This window comes from Pagrus major, chromosome 12, assembly GCF_040436345.1.
Source record: "Pagrus major chromosome 12, Pma_NU_1.0".
Lineage (NCBI taxonomy): Eukaryota > Metazoa > Chordata > Actinopteri > Spariformes > Sparidae > Pagrus > Pagrus major.
In genome coordinates this window covers 7,450,706-7,475,705 of record NC_133226.1, presented here as the reverse complement: position 1 = coordinate 7,475,705, position 25,000 = coordinate 7,450,706, and the positions used below count along the sequence as shown (strand labels likewise).

Sequence of the window (25,000 nt, the reverse complement as noted above, 5' to 3'; positions counted from 1 at the left end):
GTTTATCCACCCACTTTTAGTCCCCTTTCAAACACTAACACTGACATCTAAAACTAAAGGATAATCTCATGAGTCAGACTTGTTATTTATTACAATGTCACAAATCATGACTGTTTATTTGGTGCCCTTAACTAAAAGTAATGTAGTCTAATACAACAGTCCACCAGTAACAGTATTTATTTTAATAATTAAAAACCCATTCAGTTGAAACTGTACACACCGCACTATTTAACTTCGCGGAGGAAGTCCCTCCTTTCCCTCCTCGCGCTCTCTCCAACGTCACTTCCACCCCGCCAAAAACATGGCGGCCGCCAGTCCGTCAGATGCAGTGCATTCACTGCCCACAAATGTAGCTATTAAGACCGAGCCAGAGACCGAGGACGGTCCACTCTTCGTTCCGGATAATGTGCCTGTTAAGCGGGAGCCCGTCGTCCCGCTCCTGTCCCCGGTCAGCGGGCAGCAGCCGCTCGCCTGGTCGCAGGACCACCGCCTGGCTGTCTGCACCACCAGCTCCCTGTCGCTGATGGAGCTGGTGTGCGATGTACACAGCAACAAACAGGACCTGACGCTGCACAGGACCTCCATACCCGTCCCCAACGAAGCATACAAAATGCGGGTAAATATGCACAAATGTTCCCCTTTTTCCTCCAGAGGGTGAAGGAAAAAAGATAAAGGCTTTATCACTTAGCTTAGCTTAGTTGGTAGAGCTTTAGCTAACGTGAGTAAACATGGTTGTGCTGGTTGTGTACTGAAGCTCCAGCCAGTCAACTGGCTCATCAACCTCTGATAAATAGGCTGTAATGCTCTCTCGTGTTGTATCAGGACACAATAACAACCAGAGCAGCTGACTCCTGAGCTGTTAGCATGGCCCCTCTCTCTCCCTCTGCAGCCACAGAGAGGGAACCAGAGAGGGGGGGAGTGTCACCAGGGCTCACATCCCACTCATATCCTCTGCTCATGATCTGGCCTCAGTCTCTCCTCACACACGTCCAAACATCAGGTTGATTGTAGTCTGGTGTCAGTGAAATGAAATCCATTTTAGTTTCCGTAATATCCCATGTTTTCTTTTTCAAATACTTGTAGAGCAATTTGAATTGTATTTTGATTTGTTTAATAGGTGCTGTTGAAGATTTGTCGAGATCTGAGCTGTCAGGTTGACAACATATCAAAACCTGCAAATAAGTAACTACTCACTATCGTACTCAGCTATGAGCTATGATAATTATTTGTGGCTGATATGTCTTTTCATGTTAAATTAACTGGTTCAAAATTCTTAAATTTCGTCTGCTCCTTATCCCTCATTAAAATGAGTTATCAGTGTTTTCCAAATCACACTTTTTAAATTGCAAACTCAACCATTATTGGCTTTCATTCAATGTTTGTAACAAACATAATCATGCTTGTACACACGACATCATCTTTAAAAAAATACAGATAACCTTGTGATGATGGAAGTATTCCGACTTGTTGACGTCATGATGTCATACTGTTACGCACTTCAACAGCAAGCGTGCCATGAAGCGAAAGAAATATTATTTATGCACCAAAATTTGTGCATGTCGGAAGGTTTGCTTGGTACTTGGGTAAATCCACAAAAAATAGGTGATTCCCTCCTTCCCCACTGATGGGTTTGGCTTTTTTACTTTTTTTTTCTGGTTTGTCATGCTACACGTCACTAAGATGCAGGAAAGCTGGGAATGGTAGAGAGCAGCAGATCGTATACCTCATCAGACTGCATGCAGAAGACATTAAAACTTGTTTCACAAAAGCCTTAATAACATTCAGACTCAAGCGCATATATTTTGTTGATGATGGAAGTAGCTAAGGAGCGAGCCTTCTTGCTTTCTTCTCATCTGTTGAGAGTTGTACCTGTGCAGTATCAATCAATGTTCGAGTGCTGCTTGAACGGAGAAGGATGGAAAAGTAATTATGTGCCAGCATCCTTAAAGAAAACAAAAGATGGATGTTAGTGGTTGTTATGGTTTTTTTATTATGCCTCTGACATAACAAGAAACCTCTTTTTTTTGCCGCCGGCAGCTGTGGGCAGTGGCATTATGTCTTTGGGTTGTCCATTCATCTCATGAATGTGATATCTCAGGAATGCCATGAGGGAATTTCTTCATATTAGGCACAACTTCCCACCTGGACTCAATGAGCTGATTAGAATTTAGCATTAAAAGGTCAAAGGTCACTGTGACCATACAAATCACGTTTTTGATCAAGACTTCATACGCTAATAATGACAAAATTTCACACAAATGTCTAATAAGATAAAATGATGAAGTGACAACATATTGTATTCAAAAGGTCAAAGGTCAACTTCACTGTGACATCATATTTGCCATTATTTAGCGCCATAACTCGGCAACAGAGTGTGAGATTGTGACCATATTTCACATTTGGTCAGATTATGAATTGGTGACACCAATCTCAATCTTTACAGCTCACTTTCCCAAGACGGTGTACCTCAGCCACTTTTATTTTTAGCAGCTCTCCCAACCAACAGAGTGTAAAAAAAGAGCCATACTGACCCGACGTTAGCATGTTAATAGCTAACATTGCTAGCAGTTACCAAGCCCCCAGGCCAGGCTTTGAAGCCAACTTTCGTAGTGGCCAAACCATGTAATTACAACACTGGGGCACAAAAAGATTTTTCCCCATAAGCTTACATTGTGAAAGAAGCGGCTGTAAAACGGTGTGGATACATTTTCGTTGAGCGACACAACCCCCACAAAATGCCTTGTTTGATTATCATAATTTGAGTTGAGAAGAGCTGCAAGATTAAAGCATTTTATCTCTATTCCAGTTAGTCAGGCACGAAACCAGAAGTTAACCGGCTTGGTTGGCGGAAGTCTCTAGTGCGCACGCTCTATGGGGCCCACAACACGGAAGATCCTGGTATTTTTATAGCGGGGAAGTCATGCTCCTTGGGCTTCATGCGCCACTGAGCAGCTTTAAAAGGAATGAATTGGGCTCCGAGTGCAACACTGTGTCCAGATTTAATGTAACATCCTTGGCGGTTACCCATCTATCGAAAGGATCAAAATTGTTAAATACACCACTTACAAAAACAGTAAACTATTAACAAAATATACCAGTTGAACTGTTAAAGGTATTTTACATAAGTTAGGGATGAAAAAGCACTGAGATTACTGTTGATTTATACTGTAGAGTTGAGACTGGAAGGAAAAGGACATGCAGTTTGTAAAGTGGATATACGACACTAGATTGTACAAGTGGAGAACTAAACTTCAGGTAGTGGTCGTTGTACTGTGTGACAATGCTCTCAGTCCTCTGTACGGCCATTAAAATAGCCTCCTTGTAAAAAAAAAAAAAAAAAGCTTGTTTCCAGTTTCACTGGAATCATACATGTCAATAAAGTAATAACTTTTATTTAGCCTTTTAATAAATTCCTTCAAAGTCTTCACTATGAGTCTGGACCGACAGTCTGGACGGACATGGATTCAAACTGCAACTGGACTGGTTGATGGAGGCTTACAACTAATTCTAGTTAACAGAGTTTTTTGGACAACATGGGTGTATTTTGCAACCAAAGTGCCGAAACATTACAAGTTAATACCACTGCTAACAAGTAACAAGTGTGTGTGTAGGTGATTACTGATTACAAAATGACATCTGTGAGTCTATTGGAGTAGTGTTACGATAATTTGTGTACTTGTTAAGCAATTTGTGTAAACATGCCTCAGAAACACAGCCAAGCTAATACTCACTTGTGTGCTATTAGTTTGGCAGTGCTGGATGGTTCTGTATTTTCATTATTTACTGAACTGAAAGAAAGATAATTAAAGCGATGAAATACAAATGTTGATGAAAAGAGAAACTGAAAAACAATTTTGCTGCAGTAAATCTGTCACCATGCAGCTGCTCTAGTGTGTAAACATGATTGTTTATAGGTTCGTCTCCACTCCAAAAATCCACTTGGCAGATAAAATACTGGATGGAGCTGAATTTTATAATCCACTTGGCACAGTGGCAGACAGCCAACGTTGGATTCCTGTTGTCCTTTATAGATATGATTAACTGCTTGTACAGTCAATGGCACTCAAAGCAACTTGATTTTTAGAGGCCACATACTATCTGTCTGGTGACACTACATGGCCAAAAGTAAGTGGACATCCCACTATCACAGCTATATGAGTTTGTGAGACATCACATTCTAAAACCGTGGCCATTAATACCATATGTAGTTGGACGGATCCACCCACACAGCCACCGCTCTTCTGGTAAGGCTTTCCACAAGAATTTGGAGTGTGTCTGTGGCCACTCAGCCAAGAGACCATTTGTGGGGTCAGGCATCGATGTTGGACAAGAAGGCTTGGCTCCCAATCTGCATTCTGATTCCTCCCAAAGGTATTCAGTGGGGTTGAGGCTTGATGCCAGTGGAGTTCCTCAACACCAAATTCGTCTAATCGTGTCTTGATTGAACTTGCTTTGTTCACGGCACAATCATGCTGGAACAGCAAACTGTTGCTACAAAGTTTGAAGCGCTCAATTGGCTAAAATGTCTTTGCATCCTGTTGCATTCGGACCCTTCCCAGTCTTTAGGCGTAGCACAAACAGCTGAGACCATTATGCTTATTCAAACTTTACAGTGGGCACAATGCCATGAGGGTTTTTCTGATATCACCATGTTGGTGTTGTTCCCAAAATATTATAATTAATGTTGCTTCAGGACCATCATTTCAGCTTACAAAAAAGCGAAAAGTCTACATCTGGAGCAAGCCATCATGGCTGAAGGTGTTAACTACAAGACTTTCAATCAGGACACCGAGACCCGTTTCCCTTTTGGAACATATTATTTTCCGTTTCTTTTCAGTTTTCGGTTGCTGTTTAGTTTAGCCAACATAAACACTTGGTTAGGTTTAACAAAACAGGGTTTGGGTAAAAATAGACCCTTCTACAACATCCAACACGTGAAAAGAATAACTTCTCCTATGTGCGTATTTTTCAGGTCTTTATCCCTAAATTGCAAAGCAATGACATTACAAAAACATGATTGGTTAGTTGCAATGACGGTCCTGGAGCACACCAACACTGTGATATCAGACTGTGCATGCCATGTGTCAGGCAGTGTTCACCTGTAATCAGCCGAACTCAGATTCGTCTATCAGAATGTCAGGCAGACACCTGGAATTGCGCATGGTGATGTGAGGCTTGTGTGCATCTGCTTGGTCATGGAAACACATTTCATGAAGCTCCTGACACACAGTTATTGTGCTGATTTTGCATGGAGAGGCAGTTTGGAACTCTGTACTAAGTGCTGCAACAAGTGATAATCAATTTTTACACACGCTTCAGCACTTAATGGCTTCACATTGTGAGTTTGCATTGTCTGCCACTTCAGAGCTGAGCTTACAGTTGACCGGGGCAGCTCTAGTAGGGCAGGTGTTTCACACAATGTCTTGTGGCAAAGGTGGCATCCTATTACAGTACCATGTATTGTCTATGAAGATTTCATGGCTATGTGCTGGATTTTATGAACCTGTTAGCAATAGGTTTGGCTGATTTGTCAATGATGTTGTCTTCCTACTTTTCGGTCCCAACAGTCCCGCTGCACATACTGTTTCATATAAAGTTTGGATGTATGCTCAAATGACCTGCAAACCTTTCTTAAACCTGACCTTTGACCTTAATTATTGCTTTTGTTTGTGTTTTAAACTTTTAAGGTAGGACCAGCAGCGGAGCTAGCTCAAGCAATGGAGAAGTTCGCCACACATCCAGACCCCGCAGTAAGGCAAGTTTTTTTGGCCGACACAGTGATGAACCCAGCGGTAGGAGTGCAGAAAGGAATAAAATATGCCAGTTGGTCTTCGTTAGGTTGCGACTCAAGTGGACGCTGTCTGCTCGCTTGCCTAACGCTTGATAACAGACTCACCATTCATAACAGCCATAAGCGTCTCGAGTGGAACATGCTCGTCGATCTCACCAAAAAGTACAGTGAGAGGCTAAAAGAGCGGGGCTATACCAAAAAAGACAACAAGCCCCCACAGGCAAACCTGCTGGACTTTGACGAGCTGCAGCGGCGTTTCCGTATGCAGACTCCTCTGAGAATGGAGTGGTCGAGCGTTTACACGATCAAACAGGTTCAGACAGACAACACATGCGTAGACATGGAGATGGTCCTCCTCGCCGTCTTAATGGAAAATGGTGACCTTGTGTTGTGGAAGTTTGTGTTGCCCTTCCTAAACGGGGCAGATGTCATATTTTATGATATCATCGAGTCAGGTGTGACTAGACCGAGTGACCTGGCCTGGTGGGAGTATGAAAGCGCAGATCGCCGGATGAGTGGACTGATCGTCGGCAGTGAAGTGGGACCTGTCAAGATCATGCCGGTCAGCCTGTCTGGGGTGAAGGGCTACTTCACCCTCCGACACCCTGTCATCCTCTGGAAGGAGTGCGACGAGATCGCTGTTGAAAACATCAAATGTGTCCCGATGATCCACCCGATCCAGAAATCCAGTTGCAGCCTCATTGTGGCCTCACGCGGCTGCTATGTCTTTTGGTGTTTGCTCATGATTTCGCCGGCTGGACTAAATGTACACAACTCGCATGTGGCGGGGCTGCACTCGCTCCCTGTGGTCTCGCTAGCAGTCAGTCAACATGGTGTCACGGTGTACACATGTTCCACAGATGGGTGGATTAAAAAGCTGACGCCAACATTTACAGAGAACACTTTGATTTTTAAACAAGAGGACATGCTTCAACCGGAAAATGTTACAGGGAGGAGGATACATGGGATTGCGGTGAGCCGCAATGGAGCGTATATTGCGCTTGCCAGCACACAAGGTATGGTTGACGACTTTCATCCCATTAACAGGACCTACCAGGTTCACTTTGTGACCCTGAAAACGCCAAAAATGGCCACAGCACTGCTGCTCAAGTCCCCCACACAGAACTTGTACAAAATGACCGACCTGCTTGACCTCATCAGGTGGCAAATTTTGAAGAACAAGTGCATCCCTGCATCGCTACTGGAAGAGCTTGATCGAAAGATCCAGGAAGTAGACTCACCCTACTTTTGGCGTTTCAAGCTCTTTTTGGTGCGTATGCTGTACCAGTCACTACAGACACCTCCTACAGACAACCGCTGGAAGCCCACACACGAGGAGAGCAAGGTGTTTGTCAGGGACGAGGAAGAGGAGGATGGAAAAGACGAAGAAGATGCCCCACAAGAAGAAGGCGAGCCTGGTGGAGTAAAACAGGAGGCCAATCAGGAGGAGCAGATGGCGGAGGTGCAGGCTTGGATCAATGCTGTTGAGACCCACCTGATGAGAGAAAACATAAAGAAGGTGCTGGGGGTGGTGTATCTCAACACCTGGATTACTCAGAACACCAGCATACCCACCTGTGGCCTGGTGGAGTACCTCTCCAAGGACACTAACGACAGAGCTTCAGAGGTAAAACTTGCCTGATAATTATTCACTTTAGCTTCTTACCCTGAATGTTGTGATCTTATATTTTGCCCTGATCAGAGTGACTCATTGTCAGGTATTTGCTTATGATCCCAAAGTGCACAGTGTTCACTTAAAGCACATTAAAGTTAAGCTAAGAAATGCTTGACAGCATAACAGCTGCTTTATGAAAAATGCCTGTGTGACAATTTTCTATGTAATTTCTCAAAGAAGAAATGACATTCAACTCCTAAAAAAGAAAACTTGACTTCATAAGTGATAAAACTCACCCTTACTCAGTTGAATACACTGTAATATTTGCTGCTACAGCCCTCCTTGGTCTGGAATGTCAAGTAGCTCATGGGGGCTAATGTTAGCTGACTTTAGATAGATATTGTCGTGTACCTGACATTACAGATTTATTACTAAATCATTCATTACTAATTGCCTCTTCACTACACTACATGGTCAGAAGTGCATGCCAGTCACACCAAACAAAGAAAACCGGGTCTTCCTCAAGGAAAAGTTCACCCAGAAGTGGAAGTTCAGTCATTTCCTACTCACCCTCATGCCAAAGGAAACTTGGGTGAAGTTTCATAGACCGCAAAACATTTCCCGAGCTTCAGGGCAAAACGGCGTCTCAGCATTCCATTCTGCCAAACAACTAAAGGATAGGAGACCACAGATAGATTGATGGAGACTTTTCAAACATGGAAAAAAAAATGCTTATCCGTTTTAACCAAATTTCTGGAAGCCCAGATATCCCAAATTGATTTGAAAAGACATTTTTTATACCCTCAACATGAGGTCGAGCTCATGCACTTCTGCTGATGGGGTGTGTGCTAACATTTTTAGCTTAGCAGCTACAGTGAAGATTTCAGCTGAAAAAAATGGTGTAAATATGTCTTTTCAAATCAATGTGGACTTTTTGGGGGGTTGTTTTTTTACATTTTAAAATTCCCCATCTACTTCAGTTGTTTAGGAGAATGCTGCAATTGTGCCTTACTGTGAAGCTCCAGAAATGTTTTATGAACTATGAAACTTCACCTGACTTTCCGCCTGTATTGAGGGTGAGAAGATAATGACTGAATTTCTATTTTTGGGTGAACTTGTTCTTTTAAAGGTACCATGAAATGACCTCATGATGTCCTCAAAGGTGTACTGCGTAACCTTTTAAGTAACAATTTTGGCTAAATAGTCCTATAGTCCCTTTTTATCTATAAATTATTTTAAATATTAGGACTTATAGATGAGAAATGTGCTCTTTTTGTTCGCACCCCACTCAAAATAGAAGCCTGTTCTGCATTAATGTTACAAATGCAAATGTTGCACATACTGCTTTAAATAACATTGAATCCTCTTGTATCAAGAGCTCTTGCCCTGTTTGTTTATAGGCCCTTAAAAAACAGTGTACCTTTTTGAAGTGATGTATTCCTTGTTGATGCAGGTCATTGGCTCAGATTAATGTGTTCATGTTGCTATTATTTAAGGTGAGAACGGCAGTTTGATTTGATGGGACTGAAAAAAATAAAGAGTCAGAGTCACTAAAGTTACGTCGACTCTCTGTAATGGTTTATTTGCTTTTTTATGACATGTATAGTATGTCATCAGGTGAAGATGCAGTGCATTTGGGTTAATAAAGACTGTACAGCCACTACTGCTGATCAGCTCTCATATTATTGTTTTCGCCTGTGTTGTATTTGTCTTCACTTTTACACCCCGTGGCTTTGTGTGTGTGTCATCTGTCTCAGGTCCTGATTGGCCACATCAAGAAAAAGATGAACAAGCAGACGTTCTTGGAGCGCTGCAGCCTGTGTCAGGCGGCGCTGCCCTTCTCGGACCACAAACAAGCAGTCTGTAAAAATGGTCACATGTGGCTCAGGTACAGAGCTCATTCTCTACCATGAGTTTAAATCTAATCCACTAAAGATGTTTTTTATTAGCTTTAGCCTCAACGTGCTGTGCAGGTTCAGATGCCACAGTTGAGCCTGACAGGACATGAATTGAATCTTAATGCCAAGAGCCTTCTTTGACGGTTTATTTATCTTCACAGAGCAGTAATCAAGCCTCCCACCTTTTGATATTTACCCATACACCACTCTCATCATCTCATAAATATCCTCTGTCAAATATTTCTCCTGCTAGTGAGAATGTGCTGCCTCTGGTGGGCACTGAGAGGGAAATCTGTGCCCGTCAGTTGGACCTCAGTGCTGTTTCTGCTCTACTTTTGTGTCTGTGTGTGAGTCTGTGTCTACGTGTGTGCATGTCTCTGTCCCTGCCAACCAGCTCTCTAATGCCTTTCTCTCGGTCTCCTCCAGGTGTGTGTTGTCATACCAGGCCTGCCAGACGCTGACGTTCAGACGTTGCCTCCTGCTGGATAGCATCGCCAGACTGCCACAGCCTGAGGGTAAGCGCCACTTTCCATCTCTCTTCCCCTCCATTTCACAGTCTCATTCTCCATCAGCCATCTCCTCCTGTCACCTTCAACGTCGGCCTTCGTCCCGCTCTGCCGCTCGAAAACTTCATACTTAAAAAAACATGAATGACTGTAGAAATTAGCTGGGGTTTTTTTTTTTTTTTTTTCTTAATTGAAAAGTGTTTAAAAGGGATTGTCTTGTCTGTTTTTCTGTCTGTCTGATTTACAATTGTGGTGAGACGGGGAAAGTATCTGTCAGGATGACAGGGAAGCTCAATATAGCGACACAGCGACACATCCTTGTATTCTAAATAATTCCATCCAAAGTCTGCACTACAAGAACCAAGTTACTCAAGTGCATGTTAACGCTTCTGCACAGAGGTGGAAGAAGTACTCAGATCTTCTACGCAAGTAAAAGTAGCAATAACACAGTGTAGAAAAGCTCTGTAACAAGCAAAAGAGTGCCCATTATGCAGACTTACATATTTAAGAATAATGTATATTATTGGATTATAATTATTGATGCATTAATGTGTTCATCACTTAAACGTTTAAGCTGGTTAACTACTTTGTACTGTACTGTGTATCTGCTGATGTCCTCTGAATTTCTCCTCTAAATCTTTTAAATTACAATTACACATTATTAAACTAAATCTGCAAAATAACTAGTCATGACATTGGTCAAGTAAATGTAGTGGAGTAAAACGTACAATATTTGCCTCCTAAATGTGGTGGAGTAGAAGTTTAAAGTAGCAGAAAATGGAAAGTAAAGGTTCACATACTTTTTAAAATTTTTTACATAAATACGGTGCATGAGTAAATCACCTGGTGACTTTCCAGCACTGCACATGTGTAACCAGATTTCTCTGATTTAGCTGGTGTGTTGTGAGCAAGCATGTAAAAGCACTGACTGATTGATCAGATCAGATGGAGCCTGATTGATTTGATCTGTCAATCATTTCTGTGATCATTCTGACCAATGCTCCAAGTGCTCTCATCTACACATTCAATAACACATTAACTTTAATGTAGAAAACATGGCAATTCTTTTTTGTGAAATATTTTTTTACATGTTGTCTGACATCTCTCCTCTGTATTTGTCTGTAGCCCATTAGTCCTTGAATGCATCGTCATATCAGTGTATCTAAGCCCGTCTCCATAACTACATTTGTTGGATGATATATTGCCCCAGAAATTATTGAGATAAAGGATTATTGTCATTGTAAGCTCATTTTATCCCTCTGATGTAATTCTATAATCGCATAATAATTCAAATACACTCTTTAACTTTTAATTCTTAAGAATATTCAGACATTTGAATTTGAATTTGAAACAAATACTAAAATATCCTAAATAAATAAAACATAAATAAATAAAACCACACACCCAAAAACAGTAACTAAAACATACTCACTGGCTCCTTTAACAGAAATTGCTAGCAAATACAATGGGCAATATTGAGACCATCAGAAATGATCGAGGTATGTCCTTTCATGTAATTATTAGGGATAGACTGATTATCGGCCTGGCCAATAATGGCAGCCAATATTTTTCATTTTTGGAATATTGGTGTTTTTTGTGTCCGATTGGTCTCAATCAATGTCCTGCCCACAACACATCTGATTGGTTACATGTCACAAGTAATATCAATACTGAATAATCTGAATCTGCAAAGTAACCAGTAACTAAAGTTATCAAATAAATGTAGAGGAGGGACAGAAATCGGAAATACACGAGTAAAGTATCTCAAAATCGTACTTAAGCACAGTCCTTTGGTAGATTGTACTTAGGTTCATTCCATCACTGGTTATTATAAATTTTGACACAAAGATTCTGATTTTAACTGCAACTGTATATCGTTTCCAAATATCGGTTATCTGTCTCCTTGAGTACTGATCATCAGAACTGGCCCTGAGAAAACACATCAGTTGATTCTTAGTAATTATCGTGACAGAGTTTAGCGCAATTCGATTCCAATATCATACAGTATTTTAAAGCAATCATTATTATTAGAATAATGAAAAGCGTATTCATTTATAATGAACTCTGACCCTCCGCACCATGGTTTTGTTTGGTGCTTTAGAAAATGCCAAACAAACAGCCTGGTCTAGTGGCAGTTGTGTGTTTTCTTGCCATGGTTTCAGTCAGGAGAACAACACTGTGCTCTTCAGTGTTTGAAGGTTAGCTTCATCTGACTGCTACATGCATCCCAGGTCTTTATGTCAACATCATCCCAGCTCCTGTCTCAAAACATCCAACAAATGTTTTGCCTTCTTCTATGTTTTGTTTTGAAACCATGTGTTGCAGTTATAGTTGGCATTTGACAGTAATAAACCCTTCTGAGCTTTCAAACAGGTTGAGTTTTTGAGTAATTATCAGTATCAAGGAAGAAGGCTGCATCACTGATTGCTTTTCAGACTTGTTTTGCAGTTGTCAAGGGACAGTTGTCATGTTTTCTCTGCACCGCAAAGGGGAAGAAAATCACTTTGTGTAAAGTGATCTGACATGACAACTTAAAATGGCTCATTCAGTGTTTTTGTGGTTTTAATAAACTGATTTATTATCTTTGTGCATAAGAAATGAGTTTAAAGTTAGAAGATCAAGATTTGTTTTACAAAAATTAAGTGCAGAATTTTTTTTAGAGTGGTCTCAAGAAGGCGTTACAAGATGTGTATTTAATCTCTTTGTGTATTTAACTTTGTGACAATATTCAATTCAGACTTGTGTTGAGTGTGTTTTCAGAAATGTTAATGAGGTCTGACCTAGTCAGACTGCTGCCTTTGACTTTTATAGGAAAGGCTTGTAATCAGATCTGAGACCAGTAAAATTCACCCCAAATTTATGTAACGAAGTTCAAGTCTGAAAGTGGCTGTAAAAAGTCTTTATAATGATATTCATATTTATAAACCTCCAGTACAAACATGACTTGTTTTCTTTCCCCCACAGATCCAGAGTGGATAAAGAAGTTACTGCAGGCGCCGTGCACGCTCTGCGACTCGCCCATGATCTAGAGCCGAACCGTGGGAGGAACCTCAGGGCTTCCCTGCGACCTTCAGAGCTCCCCGCTCTGACGCAGGGTCCAATTTTGTTAGACATCACTGCTCCAATTTTTTATTTCATGTATTTTGTTCATGTTTTTATCCCTTTATATTGGTATCTTAAAAATGCAAATAAAAGGCTTTGATTATACGTTCTAACTCTCATTTCCTCACGAGTGCAGCCTACAGAGTGTGTAGAGAGACTGTTTCCCCCTGCAATGGTTTTAAATTAATATTTTACTGAGGTAAAACATTTTGGACTCAAACTTTACAGATTTCTTTATTTTCTCCGCGCTAAAATTAATTCCCAGTCAGACACAGTGTTTGCACAAGGGGTGCAAAGAAACAAAGTTTCAAATGTGGAGGTTTCTATTATTCAGTAGGACTTCAGGGCACCATAAATAAGCTCCCTCATTTTCCTTATGTTGACTATATTTCCGAACCTTTGGTGTAGTTTTTATTGCAAGTAAGTGGAACTTACTCTGCTAGTCCTATTTTAGTGAGGCCTTTTTTCTTCTTTTTTTGAGCGCAACAAATAATACACTCTGAATAATACATACTCTGGAAAAAACTCAACATACCTACTTTAATTGGCACTGTAAAACAATTTCCAAGCTCTGGAAGGAGGAGGGTGGAGGGAGGGTTGGTGGTGCTCAGTCATTCTCTCAGATGAGGACTTCCGCTAATGTAAACGCAGAATAGAAGGAGCGGCGAGGCAGATGAGATGAGCAAGAGGCAGGAAGAAAGCGAAAAGTGTGCTTAAAAACCCGGCGCGCTCCCTCCCACGGGAGCGGCTTGTAATGAGATTCAGCAGTAATGAGGGACAGAACATGGCGCCAGATGTGATTCTAATTCTAATCAAGGAGGGGAGGGAGGTGGTGATGGAGGGGGGGTTAGAGAGCATATTGTTAAATACAATTAACCCTTTTTTCATATTTGGAGGGAACAAGGGCTGAAGGGAGGGGATACAGGCTCAGCGGCGTGTTCCCCGGCCCCGGCTCCTTGTTTGGGAGACATGGAGGTCGGCGGCCGGTGATCAAAGAGGAAGCTGGACCCTGAGAGACTGGGCCGGCAGCACCGCCAGCCTCTCTCATCCCTTCCCTCCCATCGGCCCAGGCAGAGGTGGGGTGGGGTCTGGCCTCCCTCTGGTGTCACTGGAGATGATAGCCTGCCCCGGGGCGAGGAGAGAGGAGGCTGCTCAGCTCCAAACACTCAGGACTTTCATGAAAGGGGGACTTTTTTTATTTCATTTCCTTTAAACCACCACGTTTCTTTACCCAGTGGTGGCATTTATTGGCCCGGGACTCAGTGAAGATTCAGTCCAGCTGGGGAAGAAAGGGATGTCTCCCATTTTACTATAAAGTGAATCATTTATCACATTATCCTATGCAGGAGCAGAGAGGGCTGTTTTGGACTCATAGTGAGATTAGTTTAAAGAGTATGGCTCCATATTTTTCAACAGTAAAAATAATACCAGTAAAATATCCTATTGAGTGAATTTACTACTTGTTTAAACATAGAGCTGGGCAATATAATGATATGATGTCTTTACTGTGATGTGAGGCTATACATCTTTATATCATGATATGACATAAGTGTTGTCTTTTCCTTCTTTTAAAGGTATTTGGTCACACATATTGTGATATTTGATTTTGTCGCCCAGTCCGAGCATTAATGAAGTGCTTTTGAGGAAATTTCAAAATATCGAGAAATATATAGTGTATTGAGATATTACTTTATAGCCATATTGCCCAGCCCTATTTAAAGGGGCACTATGTCGTTTTGGGGAAGAGATTTTAATCAGAAGAGAAACATCTTCCATGATTTTTTTTATGCCTAAACAAACTTGATATACAATTTCTCTTTGTTTTCATGTCTGAATAAACAAACTGACCTTACACAACACATTTTCATACTTTGTTTATATGTGGTGGACCCTGCCATCTTTCTAGCTTCAAACAGTGTTCTGGAGACCTTATTCTCCTCTGAGGACAGCTTGTTTCTTCAGTTACGTAAATCGTTACTTATCGTAAACGTATCATTACCTCATTAATATTTCAAATATTAAAATTCTGAGCTTGAATTTCTTCTCCAAAACTACGTACATGTAGTACATGTAGTACATGTAGTACTACATAACTTGCTGAAGCTACTCACTCTAGCTCTTTTGAAGAGTATTAACTGTTAGTTGAGCCTGATATCACAAAGTCTCTAGTACAAAGTCTAAAGCTTTTAGTGGAAAGTTTTCTAAAATGCCCAAAAAAATGTGTGGCATTTTTTCAACAATGCATACAACGAAAACGTATAAAGCCACTGAGTAGTTTGATAAGGAAACAAGAAAAATCAAACTAAGGTCAGCTTAATAGCGTCTCTCCAAAGCTTAATAACCAAATAACTGATCAATTAATCGACAGTGAAAATAATGATAGAATTATTCTTATATAAACTCATAATTCGGCCTCTGTGATCTGGTTCAGTTATTCCCCACAAAGTGGTGACTTTAGCATTTTTTAGAGGAACTAATCATCAGATTTCTAAACATAGGCACAGCTGAACCTTTGTGAAAATAAGTTCACCAGCACTTCATTAAAACTGCTTAAGTTTAGTTACCAATTTTAGACAGTGAGTTAAGTGAAAAGTAACTAAAAGCCTTGTAATGAGCTCTCCATCAGGCATCTGGCTGTGTTAGGGTTCAGGTTTCTTTTTGTTTTCCAGCCTGGGGATTTGGTGCTCCGTGTTATAGTTTGTCAAGTGGAAGTGGCTCCTCAGGTTGTAATGTTCCTGTCACTGATAGGTGGAGACCAGCACTGTTAGAGGTTAGCTGTGTTTGGTTGATCCTCCTCCCGCTTTAGTATAATAATCCGTCAAAGAGCAGCTCGACTAGTAATTACCTGCTTCCCCTCCCTTTCTCTCTCACTGTCTTTGCTCTCAAGACTTCAAACGGAGGATTTTTCTCTTTGCATACAATATTTATATCCTTTATGTCAGTGGCTGGATGGCATAAAACATTCATGGCACCTTTTCACACCTTAATTTCATGTGATATTCCTTTTGTTTTGTTTAGACTCGATTTTGAACGTGTTCTGTCCCACTGTGTTCTCTCAAGAGCATCTATTCAATTTGTTGCTTCAAAATATTCTAATTCACAGTGTAGAAGTGGCAGCTGCTTCACCGCCGCAGACATGTGACTGCATCACCTGGTGGGACCACCACATTGTTTTTACAGACTCGCTGCTTTTATGAGTCTCCTGCTGATTCTTTATACATTGTGACACATTTCTGAGAGAAGTTTCTGAGTAGTTTATGATGATACACATAATGAGATGATGTAAGTTTGTCAAACATCAGAGATTCCATACCGTCTGCGGCGTGGTAGCTTTCTTTTAATATAGTTATATTAGGTCGTTGGCGGCAAATAAATGAGCAGGAGAACTTTATGGCAATACTGAATATTATATAATATAAATATATTTTTGCATTGAAGCAGATTTGTGAGGCAATTCATTTGCAGGATTAGCCAAAAACAGACATTTCTCTATTTTATCCAATTTAACAGTTTCTCAATTTATTTAAAGCGGATATAGACAACTTTACAACTTTCCCCCCTCCTAGTCTCTCATTATAATAATGTTGGCACCGGTTTTGCAATCACCGCATTAGCAACATGGCTACCGCTAGCAGCCTGGCTACTGTCCAAAACAAAAAACAACCATGAGAATCTCAATTTGACCTAGAAACTCAATCTTGGTGGTATGAAAAGGCAGAGTAAAACAACCGGTTGTAGGTTTTGTTACTTACTGATGTCGTTAAAAGAATGCAGGATTTGAACAGTCTTGAGTCTCGCTTGTAAGGGGAAACACATATCAGCAGGGTAACAGACTATGACACAACACCGGCGCTCTCCATTGAGTGAAAGCCCGTCTGTTCACTCTTGTTTTACCTCAGTTTCTATCATTCTCCCTCTTCACCTTCTTTGCCTCCTCCAACAGCAGGGTTCTTTAAAGCTACCACAGTTATTCCAGTTGTTCCACCATTACAGAGGGATAGTGACCGGGGAAAACAATGCCTCTTCCTGTTTTGGTTGCCCAAACGTTTTGCCATAGATACAGCACAAGCAAGGTTTATAGGGAACCTGTCCATACGCAGATGGTGTCATTTATCTACAGCCATTACACTGTGCAATCAGTACTTACTTCAGAATAATGAGTAGAGGCTAAAAAGTTGTCTATTAAGAGTTTAATTTACCTTTAAGTCCAGTGTGTAGGCCTTATTGGCATCTTGCAGCGCTGCCAAAAAATGTGAAAGACCCTCTGATGAAACATGATCAGAAACATGATGTGCAACATGCCCGCTCCCTCTGTAGATATAAAAGGCGAACGAAAACACAACAATTATTCAGGTGATTATACATGAATGAAAACATAAATATGAATATTAAATTGCATTTCTGCCACTATATCGATGATTTTAGTCGACCACTGAATCATATTTGAATCATAAGAAATCTGCAAATGCTGCGACTTAAAGCTCAGTTCGTGTGGGACAATGGACAGGAAGTTGGCTAAAACGACACTTACAGCAGCTTTAACTTCACCTGTGTCTGAGCCTTAAAGTTTCATTTTCTGAATATCCAATGTGCAGCGACCTGCCTTGATATGTCCTGTTGGAAGTTATTGAAGTGCATGTCAGGAAAAATCTTGAAAGTACTGGATTTATCTCATCTCACTAGCAAGATTATCCTCAAATTTCCAGAGAGAAAATAGTCTTGAATTCGGAACATGACTCTAAATCACTTTAAGTTTTCATTGATTTTTTCCCGCTAGTGATTTTTTTTCCTCGACTGTTTCATGCTCTTTTAGAGCGGGCTGCAAAAGCTTGATATTGAGGACTACACAGAAAGAATAAACATATACCAGTAATTAACAGTGAGGCTGCAGGGCTGAACAACATGACCTAACATCTTTTTCATGATCCACTGCACATAATTAGTTATATAAATATAAACATAATGAGCAGTATTTATTCTGGACTGTGAGGTGATTGGTTGGTTGAACATCCAGTGAGACATCACTGGTTGTTGAAGTTTCTCACTTTAACTGTGTACTTTACTGAAAATGTGGTTTCTTGCCCAGCCCTTGCTGACAAAGCCTAATGACCTCAGAAATCTGACTTTTTCTTGAAAGCATATGCATCTGTGTAGCCTCCAGACAGGAAGCAGAATGCCCCTCAGCTCAGCTAACGTCAGGGCCCAGAAGCACAACACAGTGCTGTAAACACTTTGGCACTGCGACAATCCAGAGTTGCATCATTGCATCTCTGCCGCTGCTGACTCCCTCCACGCCCCTGCGAGGCCTCTCTCCTCTGTTTCTACAGTCTTCTAGACTGAGCCCCATCCCCCCCAAACTTGTCAGTGCTAATGAAGTCAGTATGCAAGGTTGTCTTCTGCTCTCTCTGAACTGATGGGGTGAACATGCTTGTCTAACTGGTTGACTCCCCCTGCTCTGCCGTCCCCGGGGAGCCGAGGGAGGGGAGGCGCGGTGACCCGAGACCAGCCGAGGGGTAGTGTGAGGAGCGTAGAGGGGGGCGAGGTTGTATGTCCATCATTAGAGTCTCTATTTGTTCCTGGCTTTGGGGGCACTGAAGTGGAACTAATACTGAACAGCAGAACGGACATGGAGAGGGAGGGCCACTTTTTACTGCTACATTAATTAAGCTCATTCCCAACATGCTCCCTGTCTCCTCCGCTGCTGCTGCAATTAAGCGGAGGGGCCGCTTTGTGTGCACGCTTGGTTTAACCTTTTCTGACGTTTAGCACGACACCCCACTCTTTCAGAGGTGGGAAGTGACTGAGAACATATTCTTAAGTACTGTGTTTTAGTGCAGTGTTGACTGTTATTTTCTACTTTTACTGACTGCATTTCAGAAGGAAATTAAAAGTTTACTTGGGCTAAAACTAATGGCGTTCTAGGTTTCTGCAAACCACTGATACGTTAAATTAAAAGTACAGTATAGCAACATTTCTACAATATGTGTCATATCACATTCATGTTACATGTAAATGAGCTGACTTTTTTGTCAGTAGGTGGAGGGGATGGAGTGATGGTGGTGAAGCCGTCGAGTTCGACTAAGAGAGCAGCTAACCCTTAACCCTAACCAAGTAGTTTTCTTGCCTAAACCTCACCAAACTGCGAGCACATGACAAAGGTCTGGTACGCCTGTCACTGGTAGGCTGCAACCGTCATGTCATTTTGGAAAAGGTTATGTATGTCTATGCATCTCAGTGAGATGGCAGCTTGAGATGACTTTTCATAGTTTGTAAGTGCGAAACCTCTGGATATTTTTTACAAGGTAGGACCTTTTCCAGCTGTGTTTGTAGAGACAGAACCAGGTGAGCCAAAAAGACAAGTTGCAACATATCCCTGGTTTGAAGAAATATACATCGTCATTTATTCTGGCAACTGGGTTGACAATGGTAAATGATTAAAAAGATTGATTAACGAGGTGTTGATCAACATAACTTTTAATCGATTGGTTGTTTCAGCTTGTTTACTGTTGACTTAAACTTTTCTTGTTCAGTCATTAATATTTAATGACACTGTATCCACCAATAAAGCTAAATGTAGTTTGAAGACCTCTGTTTTTTTTAATTTATGGTGCATGTAACAAAATATGTGTGCTCAATTAATTATCAATAACTAACTTATACATGTAAAACGCATAGAGTGGAGGTCAGAGGGGGTCCACAGTCATTTTTTTCCTTTAGGGCCCTCTAGTGGCATTTTAATCAGGCGACCAAGCGACCATTAATCAATTATTAATAACATTTGTCTCATGTTTATATCTCTAACATGAACCATTTGTGTAAATCACTGGCTCCCAACCTGAGGGGCTCTGAAAGGACCTGCGAGATAAATCTGAGGTGATTAGATCATTTACCATAGCACAAAAAGTAAGGACATTTGACAACATGCATTTGTGGGGTGAGCAGCAGAGCTGAGTATTTGGTTTGCGCTCATGAAAAATTTGCCAAATCTTCTCTCCCAAACAGCTTATTCTGCTACTGACTCTTGTTTGGTGGATTGGATGATTGAAGTCTGAAGAAACAAGACATGTTAGCAATTTACAATTTATTAATTTAACAAACAGGAGCCTCAGTAGCGTGTGGAAGAACCATACACACCCACAAGTGCCTGGCACCTCCTCCTCATGCTGGTCACCAGCCTGGTCACACACAGAGCGGGGTTTCTCAGAGACTACCTCCAGAATTTGGAAGTGGAGAGGATGGAATGGCCTGCCAGCAGTCCTGACCTCAACCCCATTGAACACTTGTGGGATCACCTTGGGCGTGCTGTTCATGTCAGAGTGACCAACACAACCACATTGGCTGATTTGCGACAAATGCTGGTTGAAGAATGGGATGCCATCCCACAGCAGTGTGTGACCAGTTTTATAAATTCAGTAATGAATGAAGAGATTGGTTGTTGATGTTGTTTTTTATTTCAAGGTGTACATTACAGAAGTCAAGTGTGTAACTGACTTTTTAAAAATGTACTCTCATACTTTTCTCCTGACACACATGTAGTTCCCAAACTACTTCATTCACTGTCCAGGTGATACATTCGTCCATACAGAGAGGCAGTAACCAGCCCAGCAGACATGTTGGAGTGTTTCATGCTCACTCTGCCATCTGCAGCTGTTTCCAGATGCTCTGGCTGCTCCAGGACATGCTTACTAGCCAAAACTGACGGGTGCACATATTTGGTCCCAAACTTCCCCTCCAACAGGAAGTCCATTTTAGTCTCAGCCTCTTCCACTCCCTGTCCACAGGAAGTGACGTCCGACCCTGCACAGCGGACTACTGCGCATACCTGCAACACAGATAATGATAAATGTGTCAGGAGTTTCATGAGGAAGTTTTAAATATTCAAACTTCTTCTCATTCATACCTGTAGGGCGAAGCGTCCGTCCACAGTGTGTGTTCCTGCAAAGGCTCCCAATGCGTAGAGCTCTTTACTGCCACTCTGAGGTGAACGCTGGTACTGAAGATAGCAGCAAAATGTGCCATTGCACACCTTCACTTCCCCCTCTGTCTTGTTTAAGAGGACAAATGTAAATGGGTCAGACATCATGGATAAGATGAAGGTGTCGGAGGAGGGAGGGACTGAAGAAGCAATTTCAGGAGGAGGAGAATTAAAACAGCTCTCTTGCTGACAGGCTTCAGAGTCTGTAGCTGTAGAGGATGTGGAGTCATCCCTAACTACGCCCTCCTCTGTGGCCACACTCTGATTCACCCAAAGTGGGTCTAAGACTGGCACCCTGGCCACCAGCAGTCTGCCCTCCTCCGGGTCTCCTTTATTGGCGTGGTGGTAGGTGGCAGAAAAAGGGGTGTAGATACCACTTCCTCTCATGTTCATTAGGTCGTGACGAAGGTTGGCTGCTAGCAGGGTGACATTGGCACCCAAGCTTAACGCCCGCTGGAACTGCACTGAGTCCAGTAGGGGGAGCAGATTCATCCAAGCTGTGGGGAAGATGAGCTGACGCACACCCTAAAAATGGTCGAGAGAGAGGCTGAAGTTAAGAAAGATAAGACCAAACAAAGGGATGTGGAGTTTGGTACAAATTTTGAGTGGCTGTTAATCTACCTTCTCCACAAGGGTAATTGTGGGCACTTGAAAGAGGATGTCAAAGCAGATCAATAGGCCAAACCTTCCAGCAAAAGGTGTATCAAATGTGATGATCTCAGGTTGTGGCGGTGTGTCAAAGGACTCCTCAAAGAAGAGGTTTTGTTTATGGTAGCGGGCCACCAGCAGGCCATCTGAACTGTGAGAAAGAAGATACTATGAACAGTTCACATATGCTAGGAGATGGTGCCTTAATTGGTGCACTTGCAGGACTTTGGCTAAACTATTCTAAGGTCCACACTGCACCTGAAAACCACGTTGGTGTTGAACTGCCAGCGTCCATCAGGGGGACAGGAGGAGGAAGGGTCGGTCCGCAGGGGGCAGGGCTGCAGGTCAGGCATGTTGGCCACCAGGTAGAGGTTGTTATTGCGGGCCATACAGCTCAACCTCTGGAGAACCTTTAAAACACAAAATCTGATTTGTATTCAGACTGGTGCTGCTTGACTGAATACTCTCGACAGCCTAGTGGTGTCATGTCTGGATGCCCATCAATACCAAAATTAAATCTACAAGTATGATTTTACACCTCAGTGTTGTTGTGTTTGTCTGGCTCTGTGCAGGGGTTCCAGCTCTCCTGCTGGGGGTCAGGAATGGTTTCTAGGTAGCTGGAGATGGACGAACGGGTGAAGTTGAAACCATGAATACCATCTTCTGGAAACACCAGGATCTGGGCACCCTGACCAAGGGAAGATGAGGGCAGAGTATAGAGATGAGACAGGAGACAGGTTTATTACTCTACTGTAGTCAAGAACTCTGTGACAAAAAAAAGTATGAAGACAAAAGAGTCAATGCTCTCAATCAAGTGATCACAAGTAGTTTTATTCTCACACTTAATTGTGTGAGCATAAAACCACTTGTGATCACTTGATTGAAAGACTTGAGATTGAAACTTGATTGATTGAGATCACTTGATTGAGAGCATTGACTCTTTTGTCTTCGTATCTGCTCACCTTCAGAATGACCCTATCTTATTAAATGTAAAGAATGTTGCTTTTTAGTTATTCTCTGCACCTGAATGAGCTACCTGTTACTCAAGTATGTAATTTTCAACTGAAGAAGCCTCTTGGATGAGAGGTGAAACGTCTTCAAGAAACTGAAGCAAGTCCAGTTGCCTACAATACAGCAGTTAGAATTACCATGACCTGGGTGACTGAGAACATTCATTAACACAATTTTCAATGACATGGTGTTGTTTCTGGGCTTTCTTCCTCAAAGGTGTCGGCGTGTAGTTTGGTGATAAAAGAATTTGCGGAGGCAAAGCTGGTGGAGTGATAGAGCAATTTTCCTTGAAATAGCTTTCAAGCCTGCATCCGAACCAGTGCGGCCGCACCTGGTGTTCCCAATATCTGACAAAGTTCTGCCTAAGGCTTTGCCCTCTGCTCTACCAGAAATCCTCTCGAACCTTCAATCTAGGAAATCTACAAATACCCACCTAACCTTACCTAACTCTGCTGATGTCCCTCTTTGGGACTTGCACCCTAAAGCTGACCTGACTGTTTCTCTGTCCTTCTAGGGAAATGTATAGTTGAGCCGGCTCCAACCAGCTGGCATAAGAGTTGAACTCAGTTTAGTATCTTGTCCTCCAGCTGACCTTTTGCACACGCATAGAGCTGACTAATGACTTTGGGTTCTACTCACAGATCTCCTCAACATCAGACACTTTCCTTAATCCCCACAAACAGATGTACCATGTTACAATTAAATCATAGCTCAGAATGTGTACTGACACAGACACCTCAATGGATACCACAGTAGATAAACAGAAATGTTATGTATTAAGGGAGCAATAAGCAACAGTTTCTTTGACAGAAAAATCAAACACTTGTAAAGTCTTTTACTGTTCTGGCCATACCTGCTGAGCGGCCCGGGCAGCCTGCTCCTCATAGATGTCCAAGTTTTTCTGCATGTGTTGGAGAGCCTCGGTGCGCGACAGGGGGACACGAGGGTCCGGGTTCAGGACTAAGTTGTGCTCGTACACAGCAGCAACGTACGAGGAGTCTGCAACGGGCCCTGTCTGAACAATGGCCGAAGTTAACGAAAAACTTAAAATGGCAATGAACAGAAACATTTTTTCGTTCATATGAGACCTGAGTAGTGTGACCCAGACGGACTAGCAACACAATGGCAACTGAGAGTCAGAAGTCCAACTTGGGGCATAAGTAAACAGAGCTGACTCAGCTGGTTTTCTGTTTTATTAGTGTTGATATGAAGCTCCCCTTGTGCAATAGTTTCGATCAATATGGTCATAGTTTGTACAGCTCCGTGTCTCAAATTCTAAGAAATAAAAGCATGTTTCTGCTACAACCAAATTTGGTCTCATTTTTCAGACTTCCCTCTAATCTTTGCATTTGTTCTTGCAAATGACTGGGTTGTTTTTTTGTTTAAAGGGAACTATGAGTACATTTTACTGCCACAATGGATCTCCAGTGTTGGGGATGTACCCTTGATTTAAAGCTGTGCCAGGAATGAGAACTTTTGATACTTAAATGCATTTTACAGCTAATCTGTATCTGCTTTTCCTTGAGTAAAATCCTACTTGAGGACTTACTGATGCTTTTCCTTAAGTAAAAGATATATGTCAGTTTAATGAGGCCTGTGTGATGTTGCTTTGATTGTGATTGATGGACAGTTATTTCTTTATAGCTTCAGAACTATATTTTCTTTTTTAACGTTAAGATGACAGGGACAAGTGAATAAAAAGGCATTGGTGACTGAGCCTGGGCGTGTTTTTCAGCAGATCTTAAGTGAAACATACTCTTCAGCAGTCCTGCAAGACATCACGCGGTGTGTTCGTAAATGTGGCGGATGATGGATGTCTGTCTCCATCAGCGCTGGCAGCGCCGTGAAGTGACAGCTCTCTGTAACGGTGACAAGTTAGGTTCCAGCGGAGACAGATTGCCTTCAGGTGGCTCCATTTTCAAAATCTTACCAAGAATGTGGAGCGCTTAACTCTCCCCTTGAAGGCTGAAGGGCTCTCGGAGCCTTTTATATTCCACATTTCAGCAGGAACAGAAAGTAGCAAGGGAGGGGGGGAAATGGCTCATTTGAGAGTTTGCTTTAATATCTGTCTTTCAGAGATCAGAGGGTGTCAAATTCTCACACCTCATATTTCACAGCATCTATCACAGGCCATGTAAAATTCCCTTAAAAGTGCATTATGCAATATAATAGCAGGTTTGGGTGACATTTATCTGCCAAGGGGAGGAAGGCTGGTTACAGACCTATTGCCTTTTACAAAAAGGATTTCATCACACAGGGATTCTTTGTGAATTTCTCCGGTTTGTCTTGCGATTGCAGCCGGTGAGTGAAATTAAAAATGAAATGTATGCCTCTCCCATGGATAAATATGCTAATAATTACACCTTAAAGCTGACATAAAGCAAACACCCGCTGCTTTTGGAAGATTTTCATAATGGTGACTTGTTGTGGAGATACTGTCTGAGCAGTTGATCT

The 25,000-nt window shown here is 41.9% G+C and overlaps 2 protein-coding genes across 2 annotated transcripts; one reads left to right on the top strand and one right to left on the bottom strand.

Annotated features, from left to right (window-relative positions):
- Window positions 1-284: 284 nt before the first annotated feature.
- Window positions 285-13,017, top strand: gtf3c4 (general transcription factor IIIC, polypeptide 4). The gene is made up of 5 exons (XM_073477386.1): window positions 285-616; window positions 5,688-7,418; window positions 9,164-9,294; window positions 9,731-9,819; window positions 12,775-13,017. The coding sequence occupies exons 1-5, from the start codon at window positions 302-304 to the stop codon at window positions 12,837-12,839; spliced, it is 2,331 nt and encodes a 776-aa protein (XP_073333487.1). The 5' UTR covers window positions 285-301; the 3' UTR covers window positions 12,840-13,017.
- A 7,323-nt stretch (window positions 13,018-20,340) lies between these two features.
- On the bottom strand, window positions 20,341-23,704 carry LOC141005679 (biotinidase-like). The gene is made up of 6 exons (XM_073477626.1): window positions 23,400-23,704; window positions 22,074-22,223; window positions 21,794-21,945; window positions 21,509-21,686; window positions 20,813-21,412; window positions 20,341-20,734 (listed from the first exon to the last, which is right to left on the bottom strand). Exons 1-6 carry the CDS (start codon window positions 23,625-23,627, stop codon window positions 20,462-20,464), a joined length of 1,581 nt encoding a protein of 526 aa, XP_073333727.1. The 5' UTR covers window positions 23,628-23,704; the 3' UTR covers window positions 20,341-20,461.
- Between the last annotated feature and the right edge of the window lie 1,296 nt (window positions 23,705-25,000).

Coding starts and splice junctions, on each gene's coding strand:
- gtf3c4 (XM_073477386.1), top strand. CDS start 302: ATGGCGGCCGCCAGTCCGTCAGATGCAGTGCATTCACTGCCCACAAAT. Junction 617..5,687: donor ACGAAGCATACAAAATGCGG/GTAAATATGCAC, acceptor TAAACTTTTAAG/GTAGGACCAGCAGCGGAGCT. Junction 9,820..12,774: donor CAGACTGCCACAGCCTGAGG/GTAAGCGCCACT, acceptor TTTCCCCCACAG/ATCCAGAGTGGATAAAGAAG.
- LOC141005679 (XM_073477626.1), bottom strand. CDS start 23,627: ATGAACGAAAAAATGTTTCTGTTCATTGCCATTTTAAGTTTTTCGTTA. Junction 21,946..22,073: donor ACAAACACAACAACACTGAG/GTGTAAAATCAT, acceptor TGTGTTTTAAAG/GTTCTCCAGAGGTTGAGCTG. Junction 20,735..20,812: donor ACGGACGCTTCGCCCTACAG/GTATGAATGAGA, acceptor TCTGTGTTGCAG/GTATGCGCAGTAGTCCGCTG.